Genomic DNA, 22,254 nt, shown 5'->3' with positions numbered 1-22,254 from the left:
CTTCTATTTTTTCATTTGTTTGGATCGGTTTAATAGTGTCGTGATTTCTCATAAAGTCACTAGCTTCCATTTGCTCCATTCTAATTCTGAAGGAATGATTCTCTTCAGTGAGCTTTTGAGATTCTTTTTCCATCTGGCAGATTTGGCTTTTTAAGGCATTCTTCTCCTCATTGGCTTTTTGAGCCTCTTTTGCCATTTGAGTTAGTCTGTTTTTTAAGGTGTTATTTTCTTCATTCAGGTTGTTGAGTCTCATTTCATAATTTTCTTGCACCATTCTCATTTCTCTTCCCAATTTTTCCTTCACTTCTCTTATTTTGTTTTCAAAATCCTTTTTAAGCTCCTCTATGGCCTGTAACTAGCTCATATTTTTCTTGGAAGCTTTTGGTGCAGGAGTTCTGGCTTCTGTCTTCCTCCTGTTCCATACATTGAACCTTTTGGTCCCCAAAATAGGAGTCTAATGTTGGATTGCTGTGCTTTCTTTGCTTCCTTTGCTTGCTCATGTTGCCCCTCAATTACTTGACTTTTGAGCTTTTTGCCACAGTAGAACTATGCTACCAGAGGGGTGAGCTTTGTCCCAATTGCTGGGGTTTTCTCAGCTGCTGGAGATATTAGTTGGGTGCCCTCTCTGAAGCCTCCAAATACTCTGGCAAACTGATCATGTACCCCAGGACCTCCACCTGAGACCTCAATCCCTATCCAAGCAAGTTAAAGCAAGAGCAATTGACCCCCCTACAGTCTGTAGGCCAGGAGCTGAACCTGCCACATGGCAGCGGCTGCATGGCCTGGTTCCTCAGCGACTTCTTGCTCCAGGGACAGAGGCAGACTGCACTCCCAACTACTGGATCCCAAATCCACACTGCACTGACCTCTCACATTGTCCTTAGGATCCATGGGTTGATAATTATGGAAACCACCACAGCTGCTGGTGATCTGAAGTCGCTCTAGCCTGTGGCTGGTCAGACCCACCCTGGGGCTAAAACCCCGGCCCCTGTGGGGCTAGGGTTGGCTCCCAGAGCTCTGCACTGGCTGCTCCCTGCCGGCCTGCTGAGCTATCCTCAGCAGGAGGTTAGCTTCTCTGTGTCATTTTGTGGGTTCTGTAAGTTCTCTAAAGTTTCTTAAGAGTCACCTTTTACGTGAATTGGAGGAGGTGAGAGCTGGAGCCCAGTGGAAATGCTGTTTCTACCCTGCCACCTTGACTCCGCCCCTATTGGTTCCTTGTTCAGTCTGGTTTGTGTGGCTCCCCCTCCGCTCTTTGAGGTCCTGGCAACAAGGAATCTGGTGTCTGTGGCCCTAGTCCTGGTGGTAAGAGGCTCTTGGCTTTGTGGCTTCTCACATCCTTAGGGGGAACAGGGCCCAGTAAGTGGTGCCTTCTCTCATGGAAGCAAGTTGAGGCTTGTAAATTCCACTTGGGTGCTGGGTGAGAAGGAAGAGTTTGGGTTGTTGTGATAAAGATAGTAAGCATCAATTAAGGCCCTGTGGTTCAGGGGAAAGAGAGTGCCCTCTCCTGATTCAGTTTTCCTTGTGCTACTTTCATTTGTATATACCTTGAATAGGAATGAATCCCCTTCAGGCCAAGGAGATTCATTGCCTTCCACCATTGGAGCTTAATAAAGGCTTGAATTTAGACAAGGTGTTTTGAATTGGTCTTGAATTCCAAAGACCTGGATTTCCAAATCCCCAAATCTACCACTTGGGAGTTAATTGAGTGACCTTGGGCAAATTACCCTTTCTAACACAGAAAAGGTGACTTTTCTGCTACCTGAGAGGCAGTGTAGCTTCATGTTTAGTGAGCTGACCTTGAAGCCACAAGGATCAGAGTTCAAATCCTCCCTAAGACAAATACCTTCATGATCCTGGACAAGTTAAGTAAATAGAGAAGGTAGTAGTGCAAATTAGTCATTCCAAGGTTGTTAGGAGAGACCAACAGACAGACAGAGACAGAAAACTACAAAAAGCTGAGTTTTCATTTTCATCAAATCCAGTATCTCTTTCACTGGAAGAATACTGACAGTCCCTTAGTCAACTTTTGCTTCATCATTTCCCAGTGGTTAAAAAGTTCACAGTCTGTGGAGAAAATGAACCTGTTTTCTTGTTGGACAAATCTTGTTGGGATAAAGTTCTTCCTTCTGTTGAGCCCTTCTGACATATAAGAAAATGGGCCTGGGCTGGATAGATGATCCTTCTCAGGGACAAAACTCTGCTCTGGCCCCCATATCTCCATCCCCTCCCACAACACAGGCTTTAGCCCAGCACCTGTGTGTTTTGATATCTTCTTACATTCAGCCAGTCTCTTTCAAATTCAAGTGGGAAATTCAGGATGTCAGTTCAGTTGCTGTTGGGAATGAGGGGCTTGACAGTACAGCTTTGGCTTCCCCCAAAGTGTCTGCCTTCTTTGGGTTGGCTATGGATGGAGAAAAGTGTCATTACTACCCTTTCTCCACTTTGTAGTGGCAAAGTCAGATTCAACAAGAAAAATAACATGTTAAAAATATATTCACTAACCCAGTAGATATTTCTGAACATCTGTGTTTTCATCCCTGTGTTCCTTTCTGTTATAAAGAAGGGAGGAGGACATACCATTCCCATCTTAGTTTAAACAACGATACTAGAACGATAATAACCACCATCTATCTATAAGATGCTTTGTATTTTCCAGAGTTTTTTTTCTATACTCTGTCCCTTCTGGCTACCCAAGGCAGTCAGGGGTAAAAATGGAAACCTATAGAAGGGAAGAAGCATCTATTAAGTTCCAACCATGTACTGGGCACATAAATACTTTACCTTTTGTGGTCAGTGCTGTTATTTATTATCCTCATCTTACAATTGGGGAAACGGAGGTAAACAGGGTTAAGTGACTTGCCCAGGGCCCTACAGCTAGAAAGTATCTGAGGCTTAATTTGAACTCAGGTCTTCCTGACTCCAGGTCCAACACTCTAATCATTCTGCTACTTAGCTAGCTATCTTAATAGAACTTTTTTAATCTTAATATTTTTGTAGTACATTAGTATCTACAGAACTCTGCATAATTATTTCATTATATTTTAATAATAACCCTGTAAGATAGGTGCCATTCTTTTCTCCAACTAATTTGCCTATGCCTCCATTTCCTCATCTGCAAAATGAGGCAGTTGCATTAAATGATCTTCCAGGTCCCTTTTGTCTCTAAAACTATGATAGAATTTAAACTCCTTCAGGACAGGGACTATCACGTTTTTTAATATTTTTGGTATCTTCAGCACCTAGTGTAATGCCTATCATGTGCTTAATCAAGGCTTATTAATTAATTTCTCAATCCTGTGAGTGACTTCTCAGGGTTCAGATAGCTAGTCAACATCCGCTGTAGTATTTGATATATTCTCTTCTTGATCCCCCCAGTCTAGCATTTCCTCCACTATGTGATTATTGAACAAATTTAGGAAACAAATATGTGCAACCCCTCTGTGGGTCTAGTCCTGTTCAGTTCAATGCATTTATTAGGGATCTCTGTATAAGGTACTCAGCTTAAAGTCCTAGGAATGCAAAAATGCAGCACATACCTTGCTCATAAGTAAATGGAAACTGAGTTGGAGTCATGGGTGGGGATGAATAAGGACCTACCTCTGCTGAGAAGTTTGGATCCCCTAGGAGACTGTGAAATTCTTGGCTATCTGGGAATTAGTGAGGTAGAAGTCATCCTGACTGTTGATGATGGCTGAGTGATGTTGAAGGCTCAGTTTCAAACTTGTTTCTTGAAGTTACAGGTCCTGATATGGTGACTGTTAGGTACCAGTGTTATTTAATGACAGATTTTTAGCCAGTCTCTATTTGAGCAGTCTGTTTCATTTTAAAATTCAAAAAATTATTATGAAAATTTTTAAATATTTAGTTTTTTAGTTCATTTTTTCCATTCTTTTTCCTTCCTCCCACCTGCTCCCCTAATTTAAAAGAAAAACAAAACGCTTTTAAGAAATATTCGTGTTCAAGCAAAATAAATTCCCAAATTGTCCTGCCACTTGAATCTATCACCTATCTGGCATGAGTTAGGAAGCTTAGTTTAAGATCAGTCCTCTGGAATCATGGTTGGTCATTTGCTAAAATTAAATCTCTCAAAGTTGTTTAAAGTCTTTGCAATGTTGTTATCGTAAAAAGTGTTCATATGGTTCTGCTTATTTCATTCAGCATCAGTTCATACAAATCTTCCCAGGTTTGTCTGAACCCATCTTTTTCATTATTTCCTCTAACACAATTATTATATTACAGTCATATACCATAATTTGTTTGACAGTTTCCCAGTTCTTTGCCACCACAAAAGAGCTACATATATATAGCGTTCTTTTCCTCTTTCATTCATCTCTTTGGGGGTATACCTAGCTGTGGTATCAGTGCGTCAAAGGGTATGCACAGTTTAGTGACAATTTAGAGACTTCTGGGATGTAATTCCAAATTGCTTTCTAGGGTGGGTGTCCCATTTCATAGCACTACATTCCTGTTTTTATGAAGCCCCTCATTTTTGTCATTTTTCTTTTTTTGGGGGGTGTCAAAGAGTGTGAAATAGAAACTGTTAATTCAAATTTCTCAAAGTATAAGTGATTTGAGCAGTTTTTCGTGGCTGTTGATAGCTCAGATATCCTTCTTTAGGAAGTACCTGTTCATGTCCTTTGACCATCTATCTAGCAATTGGGGAATGGCTCTCATTCTTTTTTTTTTTTTAAGCAATTGGGGTTAAGTAACTTGCTAAGGTTACACGCCCAGTTATTTTTTGTGTGGGTGCCAAGTATCTGAGGCCTTGAACGGGTCCCAGGTCTCTCGATGCTGGGGCTGGCGCCCTTACTCACTGTGCCACCTGGCCGCCCCCAGTGGCTCTCATAAGTTTTAGAGTTGAGATGTTTATCAGAGAAATTTTTAGCAGTCTATTTCAGAGTTGAGTTCTCTGTGCTTAATGCTAAATCTTAAGTGTAAGCCCTTTAAGATCTAGTGTAAAGCATACACAAATACGGGGAAGATCTATAGCTCCCTAGGGAATTCCCAGTGTGGGCTCTCCTTCCACTCTAGAAAACATTTTTAACTTTAAGTAAACTGCCTTATATAACAATAAATCACTAACCTGTCAGATAAGACAAGGTTAAGTCCTAGAGAGTTTCTTGAAGCACAGAGAAATTCAGTGACTTTCCCCAAATCATATAGCTAGTAAGTATCAAATAGAGGATTTGAACCTGGAATGTTTATGATTCTGACCCAACAATGTATCTACTAGTCTCCAATGCTGCATCTTGAGTAAAGGAATTACATAGAAAAATCCTCCCTTGGTGTAGTTTGGATTGTAGTTGTTTTTCCTTGGAAGAACCTGCAGCCACGTGGGGTGCTGTGGATTATTGTTGGGGTGACAATTATTGTCCTCACCTGGATCAATCCACAGTCTGGTGGTGCTGTACTGTACAGTTTCTAAAAAGGGAAACCATGCCCTGTGGGAATAAGGGACATTAGTCCTGCTCAAAAAGGGTTCTTTATCCTAATTAAAGGAAACAGCTCATTATTGTGATTATATAAAAGGCAAATTTTTCGGCTAACAAAATTGTGGCTGGTACTGAGGTTGTGGCAGAACCTGAGGTTTTCCTGTTTTGTTTTTTCCTCTGGCAGGTTTGGGGTGTGTGGTCTGTTACCCCTCCTAACCCCTCCTGAAAGTGAAAGCCTTACTGCTGTAACTCCTTGGCTAAATGTGGGCAGTTGTGTGTCAGTCTTCGAGGCAGGGGGAGTTTGTAACCAGACATTTGTGACTCAGAATAGCAACCCCCAGCTGCTGTTTGTACCTGGAAAACAGAATGATTAAGAGAAAGGCAGAAAAAGACAAATAATTGGATAGGAGAAGCATTCCCCAGCTTGGAGTGTGTTTCTTAAAAGTTTGTAAATCAACTCCTTTGAGACCCGTTTCTCAGGTTCGGTGTTCCCTGGCCAGCCCACAAAAGCTTATTTAACCTTGAATTAAGCTGAACTACAATCTCAATAGTAGTAGTTGAAGTTCTGAGGTGGTGTGGCAGTCAGGGAAGGGCCTGTGTACTCTGTTAGAGGGAGGTGGTACAGTGGATAAAAGCTTTGCACTTGGAGTTGGGAGGATCTGAGTTCAGATGTAGCCACAGATACTTGCCAGCTGTGTGACCCTCAAGCAAGTTACTTAACCTCTCAGCTTCAGTTTCCCCATCTGTTAGGGTAAAATGAAATAATATTTGTGAAGCACTTGGTAAACCTTAAAGTGTTATTTGTATTTGTGCTAGCTGACTACCTTATGGCATACTGACTGACCTTAGGCAAAATTTTGAAATACATAGGAGAATCTTGAATTGAGCATCCCTAAGTCCCTCTCTGTGCTCCTTTCCTGTCTCCTGGTGTTGTGTTCTTCAGCCCCGAATGACTTCCCTCTCCTCCCTCCAATCAAACCTTCTGTTCCTTTCCTTCCTCACTTGGCTGGCTATTAAGATGAAAGCAGTCTAAAGTAATTCACACTGATGAGAAAGGGAAGCTAGTTACCCCCAAGTGAATCTCTCATTAGTGCAATTTCAGGCATTGTGACAAAATGAAGTGTGAACATATTTAGTCTCCTGTCTGGGAAGATGTTTTTGAGTTGTGGGGACCAGGGCTATTCTGGTAAAGAATCTGTCCCTGAGCTGGCCCCTCTTTTTCACAGTTTCTTTCATTTTCTCATTTGTGAACCCACTGGTTCTTTTAAAAAGTTTAAATGTTTTATGTTCTTAGCAACCTAGTATTTTATAGATGGCTCACAGGCTTCTCTGTTTGGGAGGGAGAGGGGAGAGGAGGACTTCTTCTGTCTCTTTATGACACTTTTCTTCCTTCAAAGAGTTGTAACCGCATATAGGGACTTAGAGGAATGATTTGGGGACTTTCCCTCTCTTTCTCTCCTACCACCTCCTTGGGATCAGGTTTTGCTGGGCCTGGGCACTTGAGATTGGGTGTTCCCCTAAGTTAGGGCAGGTGACCTGGGAAGGTATGGCCACAGCTATGACCAATGAGAGGAAAAGTCGGTAGCACAGAGGAGATCCAAGAAAGTAGCCCATTGGTGACAGTTGGGAGTGTCCTAGCAGGCAGGAGGAGGGATGTTGTTGGAGGCATCTGGTGTCAGGCAACCAAAGGCCAAGTGGATAGATTCAGGGAGATCTCTTAGCAGGTGGCAGGGGATTGGGGTTCAGGGGACAGAATCTCATTCTCCTGTTAAAACTTGAGGTAGGGAGGGCTTCAGTCTGAGAGGAACAGGAACTCTAATCCAATGGAGAAGCATTTATTAAGTGCACTACTGTGTTACTATTTTCCAGGCACCACAGTAGGTGCTGGAGGATACTGAGGCAGAAATGAAACAATCTCTGTCCTGAAAAAGCTGATATTTTATATGCTGTTGGGAGACGATATGTAATGTGTACATACAGAAACATATCCAAGATGGCCCTAAGATAGTTTTTTTTTTTGGGGGGGGAGGAGGGAATCTCCAGAAGCTGTGGGGAGGGATCAGGAAAGGCTTCATGTAGAGGTGCCTTCTGAACTGAGCTTTGAAAAGAACTAGGGATTTGAAGTCGGGTGCATTGGGTCCTAGATTGGGCTCCAGTATATGAGTGCAGCTAGGTGAGATAGTGGATAGAGTGCAAGCACTGGACGTGGAAGGACTTGAGTTCAAATGTGGCTTCAGATACTTTCTAGCTGTTTGGCCCTGGGCAAGACTCTTAACCTTGTTTGCCTCAGTTTCCTCAGCTGTAAAATGAGGCAGAGAAGGAAATGGAAAACTATTCCAGTATCTGCCAAGAAAACCCAAATGGAGTTACGGAGAATCAGACATGACTGAAATGACTCAACAACAGCAACAATAAAGTATACTGCAAATGGGTTACATCGTAAGGTGCTAGATTACAAGGATTCAGTCCAGTAACCCAGCTTTGCTTCCATGGGGTCCTTATCTCTCTCCTGCCTGAGACTTGATTAATCCCAGAGCTCGGCCTATAGGTGGGAGCAAGAGGGATACCAGAGAGGGAAGTAAGGATGAGCTTAAGAGCTTTCTTATCAATGAACTGGGAGACAGAACTGTCTGTTTTTACTGCCCACCCTCCTTCCTAAGGAGAGGTTCTTAGCCTTTTGTATATCCCATTTTAACTTCTAGATATAGACAACTCGAGTGAAATTTTTCAGTCTCTTTTATCACTAACTATTGTGCAAAAACCTCCATTTGACTCCTGTGATATCACTTACAATGGATCCCCATTGCCTGTGGGATCAAGTAACATTCAAGGCTTCATCGGCCTCTCTAAACTCACCTGCCACTGCCTTCCTCATCTTCATCCTCATCCCTTCAAGTAGTCAGGTGCTTAATGCCCTTTCACACACAGACCATGTTTATTCCTGCTGCCTGGCTTTTACTTATGCCGATCTTTACATACTTAGAAGGCTTTCTTCCCTCCACTGTACCTAAGGACTGTCATATAGAAGATGATTGGACTTGGTCTGCTTGGCTCCAACGGGCAGAACCAGGAACAGGTGGTAGAGTACACAGAACTATGTACTGGAAGTCCTGCATTTAAGTCCCACCTCAAATACTTAGTAGCAGTGTGATTCTGGGCAACTCACTTAGCCTTGTTTGGGTGAAATGATACCACCTACCTCCCAGGGCTGTTGTGAAGATAAAATGAAATAATATTTGCAGAGTGCTTTACAGACCTTAAAGCTCTAAAAAGAAATGCTAGTTGTTATTGTGGCTGCAGAGTGGCAGATTTCAGCTTGATATTAGGGGGGATAAAGTTTCCTAATGGTTATACTCCAATATATCAAATGATCTGTGATTTCATTGACATAGATATGCCCCCCAACTATATAGAGCACAACCCTCATGCTCACCTGTTCTAGGAAACTTGTCTCTGCCCTCCCAGAAATTTGTCCCAGAGGGTCCAAAGTGCTGAAAAGCTTCTTCACATCCTCTTGATATTTTGCACAGGCTGCCTCCTCAGTAGCGGGTTTTTCCATAATAGAGGTCTGCAAGATGAGGTTGTTTAGAGGTTGAACCCCCTGTCAAAAATGTGTGTGAGAGCCTGGGATGTTGACCAGATTCTCCCAGGGTTGGACAGGTACAGACAGGTGACCACCTGTATCATTGGGAAGCATGTATAAGATCACAGATCCATTTAGAATACAACTCTTAGGATATTTTCCCTTAAATCAATTAAAAAATTATTTCTGAACAACTATCACCCATTGTTTCTGGTTCTGCCTTCTTTGGTAGAATAGACCTTAAGCAGAGAGGAGGGAAGAAAGTGTCATAGAGAGAATTCCTGTTCATACTACTTGGACTAGATAATCCCAGGGTCCCTTCCAACCTGAAGACTCTTTTTAATAGTTTTCTAGAACCTAAATCATGTTCTGCCTCCTGTCAGAGACCAGCTGTTCTGGAGTTACTTCATGTAGATCTCTGTCTTTGTGACCTCCTAGAACAGGTAGGATAACTCTCTTTGGCACTTAATCACATACTGCTTTGTACCTCACAAAGGTATTGTGAGAATAACATTCTATAAACCTTAAAGCGCAGTAGAAATGTCATGAGAGCGTTGGGCTTAAGTGATATCTAAAGTCTCTTACTGCTCTAAACCTATGATCCTATTATTGTTAAGCATGTTGGGGAGGCTGCATCGTCCACTATAAAGAGTAGTTAATTTGGAGTTTGAAGAGGTTCTGGATTCACCCGGGCCTTGTCTGTAAAATGAGAGGGTTGTTTCAAATGGCTTCTCAGGTCTCTCTCAGCTCTAGTTCTAAGATATGGTCATTCTCAAAAAAAAAAAAAAATCCAGTTTCTTTAAGAGCAGGGTCTTTGATTGTATATGCTACTTCCCCCCTGAGTTCAGCACTTGCTATCCAGTGGCTATATTAACTTTTGGTCTTTAGGAAAAGGTAGTAGGTTGGAGACCGAGATCTCTCTATACTGAACAGCCTCATTGATGATTTGATTTCTCATGATGGTGTATTTGTTATCTGGAGATGAGAGCTGTGGGAAGAGGCTTTTACCTCTTGGGTAAAGGATGGAGGCAGAATGTTACTGCCTGTCTGCCCTCCCCCCCAGACTCACATGTATTCATGGGTATTGATCAGACCTGGGCAGTTACTGGGAGCTTCTTGGAGGAAGGATCATAGGTTAGAGCTGGAAGGGGCCTCAGAGGTGATCCAGTTCAACTCTGTTCTTGCAGATGAGGAAGCTGAGGCCCTGAGCAGTTTGTGACTCTGCCAATGTCATGTTAGATCATAAATAGCAAGGCTCAGATTTTGACTCAGGTCTTCTGATTCCAAATCCACTTCTCTTTTCATTAAAACATACATAGAGTTAAATATAAACTCTATAAAATACAGAATCATTGGGAGCACCTTGTAGGAACCAGGGAAAGCCTTCTAGAAGGGATGGCCCTGAAGGTGAGCCTCACAGGCAGCAAGGTATCTGGAAGAGATTTAGGGGAGGAGGGACACCATGAGATACAGATAACGAGGTAACATGGTAGTTTGAAAAGATCGAAGGAGATGTTGACTTCAACCTGGTAGGGAAGGGGCGGTGGCATTCACAGAAGTTTTGTGGAGGTTCATAAAATCACAGTGAGAACTGGAAGAGGATTGTGGAGGTCAGTTAATGTAATTCTCCCATTCTGTACCTGACGAGGTGGTATGCTCCAGAACCGACCCTTAATCTATTGGGGTGGGGAACCTGCATCCTCAAGGCCCTCTCGGTCCTCAAGTGCAACCCTTTGACTGAATTCAAACTTCACAGAACAAATAGATGCTCAGACTTCTAATCCAATGTTCTTTTCAATGTACTAACCACACTTGAGCTAGGCTGTGAATGGAAGAGAAAAATTTCAATCTTCAGAGATATTGGTGGGGGTTGGGGGGTGGACTGTGGCCGCCACTCCCCAACCCCAAACTGCTGACAGGAATCTTCGTAGGTCAGTGCATGCAGAATGAGATCAGGGTGACTTTTAGTTTGACAGGAATGTAGTGAAATAGAATAAAACAAGGCCTGAAAGGTAAGATAGGTTGGAGTTGGATTGTGGATGGCTTTATACATCATATTGAGGTGTTAATATTTTATCCTAAAATATTTGGAAGCGTTTTTGAACAGGTGTGTGCAGGATGAATTGGAGAGAGACTGGAGTCAGGGAAACCAGGTAGGGTGCTATTTGAGTCCAGGTGGGAGTTGATGATTGCTTGATTATGGGTGCTGGCAATATGAATGGAGAGGAGTGGAAGCTTGAGAGAGGTTTGTGAAGTAGAATTCAAAGGTCTGGTAGTTGATTGAGGCATATGGTAGGGATTGGGAAGAAAGAAAAAAAATCTTAGTTTTGAGGGTAGATGGCTGGGCAGGACTGGGAGATTTGGGTTAAAGACAGTGAGTTTAGTTTTAGAAATGCTGAGTTTGAATCCAGGTTCAGAAAAAGTTTAAATATATTCATGGCTAAAAGGTTCTCCTTCCCTTAATGTGAGCCTGAGGTGTTTGGGTGATGTCAGGCTGTTTAGACATGCCCTTGCCTGTTACACCGTGGTGCCCTTATCAGCAGTAGGGCATGGGGTGGGCAGATCCTGGAGGGAAAATCTGATGTTTTTTGCCTAGAAGAATCCTAGGGACCAGAGAGTATTTCAGTTTTGTTTTTGAATTCTCTTCAGCTAAGTGCCTAGCAGAGTGCCCAGCACCTAATAAATAGGTGCCTACTAAATGCTCGTTTAATTGGGTGCTCTGACCAGTTGTGGTTGAGGTCTGAGATTGCTGGCAAACCCCTTAAACCCAGTGTGGCCTCTGGTTTTGTGAGCAGTGAATTAAAGCTTTCCTTCTAAACATTTTAGTGAGGTAAATGGTAACTGGCTTCCCCCAAAGCCCTTAACAAAATGCCTGTTCAAGAAAACATGTTAAATGTGCAAATTTTAAGTCTATAATTAGGAGTAAGAAGCTCACTAATTCTTCTCTGTTAATGCCAGAGAATCCAGTTGTCCTTGAGTTTTCCTAGTGCAAGCATCAAGTTACATGGAAGGCAGTCATTGGGTGGCCTGGCCAGCCTCTAGCTTTCCTCAGGTTTGACATGTATCTCTCCCTCCCACATACAATGTTAGTAACTTGTAGCAGAGGCTTCTCTGTTCCAGCCACGGTTCCTTCAGATCAACACATCCCTGTTCTCACACGCCTGCTCTAGTCAGAGCCAGTCCACTTGAGTTTGTGGTCAGGCGTCCTCTTGTGCTCTGGGCATTGGGAGCAAGGGCTCACCTTGTGGAAAACAGGTATGCCCTTTCTCTGGAGCGTGCGTTCACTAAGGGATCCTGGAGAGATGCTGCTGACTGGATGGCCTGGAAACATAGATGGAAAACCCAAAAAGGATTTCCAGGAAGGAGGTAAATTGTTCTGTCTTAGTAATTATCCTTTGAATTCATTCATATTCTCTTAGAGTGAAGTCACAAGTTCATTTGCATTGTTTCTGGTGCTTTTGATGTCACTGACTTTGCAGACCCAGATAGTTGGTGTTTCTGTTGTTTGGGGGTAGGGAGAGGGTGGAATTTCTGGGCCTGTGATTTCCTCCCTGTTGGGAACTCTAAGAGTAGAAATTCCTTCCACTAAAACAGTGTTCTCATAAATTGTGTGGGGTACACTGAAAAGTGTCTGGTCTTTCTGTGGTCTGCCATAGCAAGTATGCATTATGGGCAGGGCTCAAACTCAGGTCTCCCTGTGTCAGAAGCTGGGCCTCTACCCGCTTATGATAATTAGATTTTGATAATTAGACAGTAAACTCCATGAAGGAAAGGCCTGCTCATTCTCCTGACTCATACCCAGTGCAAGATAGGGCTGAGCATGGAAGTTCTGGATACCCAGAGGAGCTCAGTGAGTGCTTTTGAAGGATTGGATTCCTGGGGAGCACAATCTGCCTCCAGTGATTTCTCGAGCTTGAAGTATGGGCCCAGTGCAGGGGGTTTTAACTGCAAGGTCTCCCATCGCCCCTTCTCATGGCTCTTTTTTTGTAGTTTCATGAATGTTGAATGGATGAATGAGACATCCCTTCCTCAGCCCTTTTGTGACACCGTTTATGGCTTGGAAAACTTAGCTGCAGCTGCAGGGTGTTTGTTGCCTTGCCTGCCATGTGGCAGAATGTTGTTATGGTACCTTCATATTTACTTTGTTCAGTACTTACCAGGATAGAAGCCAAGTGTGATCTGCCAGGGACTGTCCTCCCTGGCCAGATTCTCCTTAATTGGTTCTAGGAAGGCACCATTCAGTTAAACAGGTATTGATTAAACATCTCCTTTGTACCCAGGACTGTGCTAGGTACCTGCTTTGGGAAGATATAAAATATAGATAAAATTCAGAGCCCATGTTAGTACTAGCTTCAGGGCAGTTATTTCCATTGTGTATCGGTGTTAAGCTTTAAATAAGTAACGTTAACAAGGTTATTGTAAAATGAAGGTGGTTGGAAAAACCTTGTGTGAAATCCTCCTTTCTAGGAATTCAGCCTCTTCTCCTTGGGAATTTTGTGTTTCAACTCCACATCATGCTCAACTGCACATTAACTCCTCTGACAGGGACTAATTATTTCGTGGTATTAGATACTTCTTTTCATACATAGATTTGGGGGATTTTTTTTTAAGTTGAATGTTTTCCTTAGAAAGATTGTGATTTCCTGTTTTTCTTTCTTTCTTTCCTTTTTTTTTTATGGGTGATTAACATTCCAGGAAGAGGCCAGCCTTGGAATTTTGCCCTTCCAGGTAGATTAGTTCTATTCCTTATAAGTATTTTGTCAGTCACGGGCAGCTTCCTCTGCTTTATACAGCTAAAGAGGATCCTTTATCCCATTCACCCTCCTCCGTGCCTTCCTTTTTCACTTTATTTTTGGGATCTGATAATGGCCTTACAGATTCTTCCTTGAGTTTCTGTCTTTTCTCCATGGGACTCTGACCCCAGAGGTGCCCCCTCTTTCTATTTTCCTCAAAAGCCTGGATTATTTTCTCTCATAGGATCCATGCAGAGTACAAAAGCAATTGTAACCAGTCTGCCCCATATCTTTTTACCCAGCAGCAAGATTTCAGCTCCTTAAATCGTGTGTGTGTGTGTGTGTGTGTGTGTGTGTATGTATTGGGTGTATTGTGTAAAGAGGAAGAAGGGAAAGTAAACATGTCTGGTGGAAGGAAAGATCCTTGTTTTTTTTTTTTTTTAAAGCAATCGGGTTAAGTAACTTGCTCAAGGTTACACGGCCAGTTGTTTCTGGGTGTGGTGCTAAGTATCTGAGCCTAGATTTGATCCCCAGGTCATCCCGACACTGGAGCCGGTGCTCTTACTCACTGAGCCACCTGGTCTCCCCAAGATCCTTGTTTCTTAAAGCTATTCTTTTCTTCTGGCCTTAAAGAATTTTTTTTAAGTTGATAGAAGACATCTTGGTCGGATAGTGAAGACAGTGTAAAAACTAGGGAAGAATAAAGACCTGATTGTGTGCAAAACACATCAGAAATATATTAAAGCCCAGTATGATGCTAAAGACAACCAGCAAGACTTCTTCACCTACTCTGTGAAGAAGTTCAAGGAAGGAAGGGGACAGCTACTAGATAGAAATATGAGTATGGCTGTGAAGGCCTACTTGTTCTGATTTCAGCTTTTTTGCCAAGAAGTAAACTTCCAATTGGGAAAATCAGGATGAAATTCTTTAACTTGAGAATGAAAACCCTCCATAAGTAAGTAGATGGTAAGAGAGTACTGGGCTGTTCTCAGGGAGTTCAGATCACCTGAGCTGGACAAAGAACTTCCTAGAATATTGAAAGAGTTTCTGAATGTGCTTTTTTTGCCATTGATGATAATATTTGAAAAATCATGATTAACAGTAGAAGAGCTCCCATTGGAATAGAGACCAATAAATGTTGGTCTGGAATTCTCTTAAAGGAGCATACTTCAGACCAAGACCTGTGAAGTCAAGAAGTTGATTTGTGTAAAAGTTGTAGGATAAAAATTAAAAGTACGGTTTATAAGTACTTTATGAACACCTTTACTTTCTAGAAGTTAGCATGAATTAATTTACAAGCTGCACTAAGCTAATCTCATTTGCTTTTTTGAGAGAGTTACTAGATGTTGTAGGAAATTTTTATAGACATTTAGCTATTAAGATTTCAGCAATGCATTTTGGCAGCCATGATAACTTTGTGGATAAGAATGGAGAGAGGAGAACTGGATAATTGTATAGTTCATGTGGTTTGCAGTTGTTTGAATGGACCCAAAGAGTGCTGCATTAGTCAATGTGAACTTGCAAGAAGGTCTCCAGAAAAGAGCCACAGGGCTGTTTGTCTTTAACCTAGTTCCAGTCAACACTTTCATCAAGGTCTTGGATGGATGAATGGAGAACATTTTTTTCAGATTTGCTGATGAAAAGAAACTGAGAAGGATAGCAAAAAATACATTAGATAATAAACTTGAAATCTTGAAAGAGCTTCACAGGCAGGAATGGAGGACAAAAGCTAACAGGAAAAGATTTAATAAGGATAAATGTAAAACTGTTTACTTGGGTTCGAAAAATTAGTTGTGCAAAGAGAGGACTAGGGAGATGTGACTAGAATCAAAATTTTACTGGACCTCCAATGCAGTCCTAGTGAATGCTGGGCTGTGGCAGTCTGGAAGAGCAAATGCAGCTAACCTGCATGAATAGGTGCATCATTTTTAGCTTAAGGTTGACAATAGTCCCTAGTCCCATTGTACCATACACTGCTTGAGGCTACATCAATGGTATAATGGCACCCAGACTAGAGATATTGTAGAAAGGATGTTGGCAAGGTAGAGCACATCCTGGGGAGGGGTGACTGGCATGGTGAGGGGATTTTAAAAATGTAACAGAAAAGGAGTCTTTGAAGCACTCAGGATTTTATTGATAGGAAAAGAGGAGGATATGTAGGAAAACCTGATAGACTTCAGATATTTTAAAGATATGTGGGATTGGGCTTATTCTGCTTGGACCCAGAGAACAGAGCTAGGACTGATGGACGGAAATTATAGGGAAGCAAATTTATTTTTTTCCTTAAAAATGATTTTGTTGATCTTTGTTTTTATATCACCTAAGTTTCCCAAACTGTCCTTCCTGTCTGTCCTCCCTATGACATAGAACCATCCTTTATAATTTAAAATAAGGGAAAAAACAATTTAGCAAAAAACAACATTTTGGAAAAAAATCTCATTATCTACAGTGTTCTCTACACCCATTCCCACTCCCCCTCCTCAAAGAAGTGGAGAGAGGAGAGATGACTTCTTATCTCTTTTTTGGGGCCAAGCTTGTTTTACTATCATTTTGCACCATTCTATTTCAGTTGCTTTGTTGTTATTTTATCTATTTAAATTGTTGTTTTGTGTATATTATTTTCCTGACTTCTGCTTATCTCACTTTTGCCTCAGTTCATGTTTCTTTCTCCTGTACTTTTCTATCTTATTATATTCTTATATCACAGTGATATTCATGTACCACAATATGTTGATCTATTCCGCAGTGAATGGGCATCGGACTTCTTTCCAGGTCTTTGCTATGACCAAAAAAAAAAAATAAAAGCTGCAGTAAATATTTTGATATATATATTGTTTGTTTTGGTCGTTGACCTCTTTGAGAAACATGCCTAGGGAAGTCAGTTTCTATTTGACATCAGGGAAATCATCTCAGTAATCAGAGTTGTTTGATAATGGAAGTTAGTCATCTTGGAAGACATTTCACTGGAGACCACAGGACGATATATTTAGTTCTAAAAGGAACCTTAAACATCTGGTTGGACTCCTTCACTTCACACACTTGGAAGCTAAACCCTGGACAATTAAGTGACTTTCTCAGTATTCACTCATATTTCTGGAGTTCTTTAAGGTTTACAAAAGCCCTTCATCACAACACCTTTGTGAAGAAGGTAGGGGAATTCTTATCCCCACTTAATAGATGAAGAAACTGAGGCTCCAGGGAGATAATGTGACTTGTCACACAGTTGATGTGTGGTGCAAGCCCAGGTCTCACCTGGGGCCAGTGGGCTTTCCACTGTGCTATCACACCTCCACAGAGTGACACAGTAGCAAGCCGGAACTCACCCAAGGTCTTCTGACTCCCAGTCCAGGGTTCTTCACCAGCTATCAGGTGACCCCTTGTTTGTAATGCTATTGAAAGGGATTCATGCTTCAGGTAACATGACCGCCAGTTCCCAGTCAACTCTTAGACTGTGATCATATGCTTCAAGTAAACTTCCATAGAGCTGTCTTTAATCTTTGATTAATAGGAAAGGCTGGATTCATTAGAATTAATGGAGGAGTAAGGAACAGAATTTTTTTTTTCTCAGATTAATCCCCATTCTTTTCCAACCCCTGCTCCCCTCCACAGCAGTAAGTTTGGTATCCTGTACCCAAATTACAACTTGATGGTGAGTGCGTGAATTTAGCATGCCTTTTGGACAATGCAAGCAACCACCAGTGTCCTTAGGTGTGTACCTGGGAGTGTATACTTGTTTCTGTCCAAGGGTAAGGAGAGGGATAGGGTCAGATCAAGGCCTTTCTAGCCCATATTGATAGTAATAGGTGGGAGGTTTTTATTTGCAAATGTTTCTTTTTAGGTTATTAGAGTTACACTGTGATAACCAGCCTGGGCTAAAAATAGCACTTGAAACCGAAAGCTGGTTGTAAACCAACTTGCTTGGCTGAGGGAGGAGTCATTTTCCAGGCATTGTTGATTAGGATTTCAGAGTTCCAAGAATGGGTGACTAGGAGCTGTTACAGTAACAGCTGTTCTCTGTCCATCCAGAGAAACTGTTTGCTTCCCAGATGAGGAATAATTAAACAGAAGTTATTTTCTAGCAGCCTCTCTAGTTTTATGCTAAAATGCAGTCTCTGTTTTAGGAGTTGGGTTTTGTTTTGTTTTAATTAGGGATTTCCTTCTCACTGTTAAGTCTGAGTTTGCATTTTGGAGCCTAGGCTCAGTGTTTCAAGGAGGACCAAGTAATTAAATCCAGCTCTCAGCCTCCAAGCATATACCAGCATAATTACCCCAGATAAGCTCTTGTTGACCACTTTTCATGGTCAGTTCCAACACAGGCCTTCCTGCTGCTACAAGTTTGGACATTTGAAGAGGGTTAGTGCTGGTCCCACATTTCCAGATTTTTGGAAGGTAGAGAGGATGAAGAACACATGAGATATAATGGAAAGAACATTGGATACAAATTGGAATCAGAGGACCTGGGTTCAAATCTACATTCAGTTTTATTTTTTTGTGGGACTTTTCTTGGTTTCAGTTTCCTTACTTATATAAAAGGAAATTAAACAAGATCCCTAAGGTTCCCTAAAAGCTCTTGTCATCTTTTGAACAGTATTTTCTCTTGGAGCAATTGGATGACTTTTGTCATTAAACCAGAACCCATGGCATCTGTCTCTTCTCTTCCCTCAAGGCCTAACTTTCATGAGTTTAAATAGGCCACTCATATCCAGGGCTAGAACTTCTATTTTGTTTAGTATGTCTGTATGTCTAACCCAGACCAGGAGCCTCAAAGACAGGATCCAGGTCTGTTTAAACTGAGAACTCCTAAGTCTGTCCATGTTGGATTACCCCTGAGAACCAGATATGGATCTACATTTGCAGCCCTATGCTGCAGGCACCGAATATGGACTTTATGGTGATTCAGACTATTTGGACAGTCCTACTGTCTAAAGGGTGTTTGCTGGGAAGGTGTGAGAAGGATTTGGGGAGAGAGAAGGGTGGCAGTTGGGGTGGCAGTGTGGGGGTTTATAATGGGTTTGAGAGAAGCATGTTGGTGACATAAATGGTCATTTCTATGATACCCTTTTCTTTAGAGTAAGACCCCCTGTGGAATGCCATTGGTACTTAAATCCAAACCACTCTGATGAGTTATGCTAGAGTAGATGATCGGAGGTGGGAGAGGAGGGGGTTGTTATTGACTCAAGAACCCATTTGACTCATCCTCAGGGTTCCATCGTCTGTTCCCTTTCGTCCTACACTGTTGAAATCTGGAGAAAAATCCTGTTGTGGCTGCTGGGGACTTAAAGAGGGTTTATTATCTGAGCTCAGCAGCTTAGTGAGATAGAGTCTGGCTCCTTGCCTTGGAGCTTAGCTGAGACCCTCATAGATAGGAAAGCCAGAAAGGATGGAGAGGATCGGAAATTCTGCTTAGTATCTCTTGGTCATCTATGCTAGGGAGTGGGAGCATTGGAAGGGATAATTCTAAATGTCAGGTACTTACGATGAAGAGTGGATTGTGTGTGTTCTGACTTTCCTATTGAGATGAAAATGCCTGTTCTGCCTTTTCTGAACTCATAGCCAGTCCACAGAGAGTGGAAACACAAAAGTAGCAGAATTGTTAATCCAGCTACGTAAATAATCGAATCAGATCTCTGTGATATTGTAAAAGATTGACTTCATCTGGGCCTGATTAATATAAGAAGGTTGAAAACATTTTATCCAAGTTTCTATAAAGTAGATCTCCCTCAGTATTAAATAAGGAGAGGAAGAGGGTGAGCTCCAAGAGGGGAACAGTTTGCTGTGGTGATAAGAAGACTTGGGTTTGGATTTAGAAGACTGGTTCAAGTTTCACTTGGCTCTTTAGCTGTATGATACTTGGAAAGGCCCTTCCTTTCCCTTCTTGTCAATTTCTTCATTCACAAATTGTTGAAAATAGTCTAACTTAGAGAAGCTATGTGAGGAAAGTGCTTTGTAAACTTTAGAAAGTGCCACATACAGGTGAACGATTAGTAATGATGATTGATAAAAACATAGTCTGGCCAGTTCAGTCACCCTTCTTCAGGCCCCCCACCTTTTCTTGCTTAGCCTGTTGTAATTGTAACTAACCTCTAATCTTTCTCCTCTGTACTTCATCTTCTGCATTGCTGACAAAGTAACCTTCCTAATTGCTTGGTTGATGTCATTGTGGAAGAGACAATTGCCTCTACAAATATGAGAACCAATCAGATTCTTCCGCAAGTCTTTCCTGAGATTATTTTTAGTGTTAGTCTGTATTGGATCATAAAGTGTCCCTCCATGAAAGATACATATACAAAAATATATGTGTATATGTATGTACATGTGTGTGTATGTATTCTATATAAAGTCTGAAAGTGTGTGCAATGTGCAGTATACATTGGACCTCCCACCTCTGCAGAGGGGAAGGGTGAGAGTGTCTTCTTATATCTTTTCTTTGGAGTCATGTTTGTTCTCTGTATTTTTGCAGTATTCACTTCTGATTGATTTGTGGTTCTTCCCATTTACATTATTGGAGTTGTGTATATTATTTTCTTGACATTGCTTACTTTAATCAGCTCATGTAAATCTTTCTATGCTTTTCATCATACTCATCATTTCTTAAAGCACAATAATATTCCATCATAGCCATGTACCATAATGTGTTTAACCATTCCCCAGTCGATGGACATCTACTTCACCACCACAAAGTGTTACTATAAATATTTTTGTGTATATGGGGACTTTCTTAGGAGGCCAGTGGTCTCTTTGGAATGGAGTCCCGAGGTCAAAGAGTATGGACATTTTAGCCGCTTTATTTAGATAATTCCAAATTGCTTTCCAAAATGGTTGTACTGATTCACATACCCACAGACAATGCACTAGTGTGCCTATCCTCTTCCACCTCCACCAAAATGGACAATTTCCAGCTTTTGTTATCTTTACCAGTTTGCAAGATGTGAGGTTAAACCTTAGGGTTAGAATACATATGTATGTATATGTATATGTATAAATGTATATATTCAGAGAGAGAATATATTGAGAGAGAGGGAGTGTGTGTGTGTGTGTGTGTGTTCTAACAAAGTTGTCAATGAAATGGATGCTATTTTCGCACTGACTTTCAGTACAAAATTGAAGATTTGCTACTCTGGGGGAAGATACCCTACTTTTTATTTGAAACCTGAGGGGAGACTATCTTGAAGAGAGAAGATGAAGACTAGCTTTATAGCATGATTGGAGTTTTTGCATCACTTCCTTGACTTTGGGAGTACCTTCTTTATCAGTGTTCCTAAAATTATCTTGTTCCCAAATAAGTCAGTAAGTGAACTTTTTAGGTTTTGGACTTCCTTCCACAATACAGTTCACAGAATAATTGAATTCCTTTTTGTCTAGGTGTCCATGTATCTAGCAGAACTGAGGGGAGATATTGGAGACCTCAAATTATTTTGAATTTGTGGCTTTGGCTTAAAGAAAATAAACTGTTTCCTACTGGTATAAGATTCTGTATTTTAAAATGAGGAAAAGATTGCTATACAGAATCCAGGCCAACAAGCATTTATGATGCACCTGTTACTAGGAGTTAGTCTAACCCCTATCATGATCCCCAAGGAGCTAACATTCTGTTAGGGGATATAGCATCTAAAAAGCTGAGTCTATGGATGATGATTGGAGGTGGGGAATTAGGAAAGGCTTCTTCCTGGGAGAAGGTCCTTAAGCTGAGCCTTGAAGGAATTCAGGGCTTCCAAGAGGAAGGAATGCATTCCAGCTAGTGCAAAGGAATAGAGAGGATGATAGAATGGGAACAGCAAGGGAGGTAACAGACAAGTGCCTGGCAGCTTTTCCCTCCTGTTTGTCACACCCTTATTGGGCTATAGAAAATCTAAAGACTTTGAGCTCTATGGTGGAGAGCAAGGCTACAAGGGTAGATACCTTATCTGCAAATATACATTAGTATTTACTTCCAGGATCCATGGTTTCCTCAGTGTGGTTCCATCTGTCCTTCCAGATCCTAACTCTTCTGTGTTTTGGATAGTATTCTGAGTTGCTGTGACTGAAAAAATTCATCACTTAAGTGGCCAAGTCTCTGGTGATTGAACATCTTTGAACTTTGCTAGACTGAGCTCAGATGACAGACATATAGTCTGTTGCTAGGTCTGTACTCAGTGTCTTTCCAATGTACTAGGACCTGCCAGGGCTTGCATAGCCTTTGAGAGCCCAGGGTCACCCCCAAGCCATAATGAGGCATCAAAGCAGGACTTTAATGGGAAAATCTTTAGATATAAGAGGGATTGATAATTCATTCAGCAAGCATTTGTTAAGCTCTGTTTATGGCCAGCACTGTACCAGGCATTGGTGATCCAGTAACAAAAGTGAAGCAACTCCTGCCCTTAGGAAGCTAACATACCATCGGGGGAAATAGACACATACATAAATAAGTAAAACATATATGCAAAGTAAATGCAAACTAATTTCAGAGAGGTGTGTGTGTATGTGTGTGTGTGTGTGTGTGTGTGTGTGTGTGTGTGTGTGTGTGTGT

General features: G+C 41.6%; 1 protein-coding gene across 4 annotated transcripts in view; it reads left to right on the top strand.

The window, feature by feature from the left end:
- Positions 1-22,254, top strand: part of ACVR2B (activin A receptor type 2B) — a 96,257-nt gene that overhangs the window by 11,965 nt on the left and 62,038 nt on the right. For 2 of the 4 annotated variants that reach the window (XM_069083736.1, XM_069083739.1), the window contains exon 1: positions 12,061-12,381. The exons of the other annotated variants lie outside the window; for them this stretch is intronic. In XM_069083736.1, the coding sequence (XP_068939837.1) occupies positions 12,273-12,381 (109 nt within the window). In that variant the 5' untranslated portion in view covers positions 12,061-12,272. Of the gene's footprint in view, positions 1-12,060; positions 12,382-22,254 lie in introns of those variants that run through there. 4 annotated transcript variants of the gene reach the window in all.

This window comes from Petaurus breviceps, unplaced genomic scaffold, assembly GCF_028583685.1.
Source record: "Petaurus breviceps papuanus isolate PSGF00001 unplaced genomic scaffold, PetGlider_PUasm1.0 174, whole genome shotgun sequence".
Classification (NCBI taxonomy): Eukaryota; Metazoa; Chordata; class Mammalia; order Diprotodontia; family Petauridae; genus Petaurus; species Petaurus breviceps.
The sequence above is the reverse complement of the archived record's forward strand: the minus strand, read 5'-3'. Positions and strand labels throughout refer to the sequence as shown.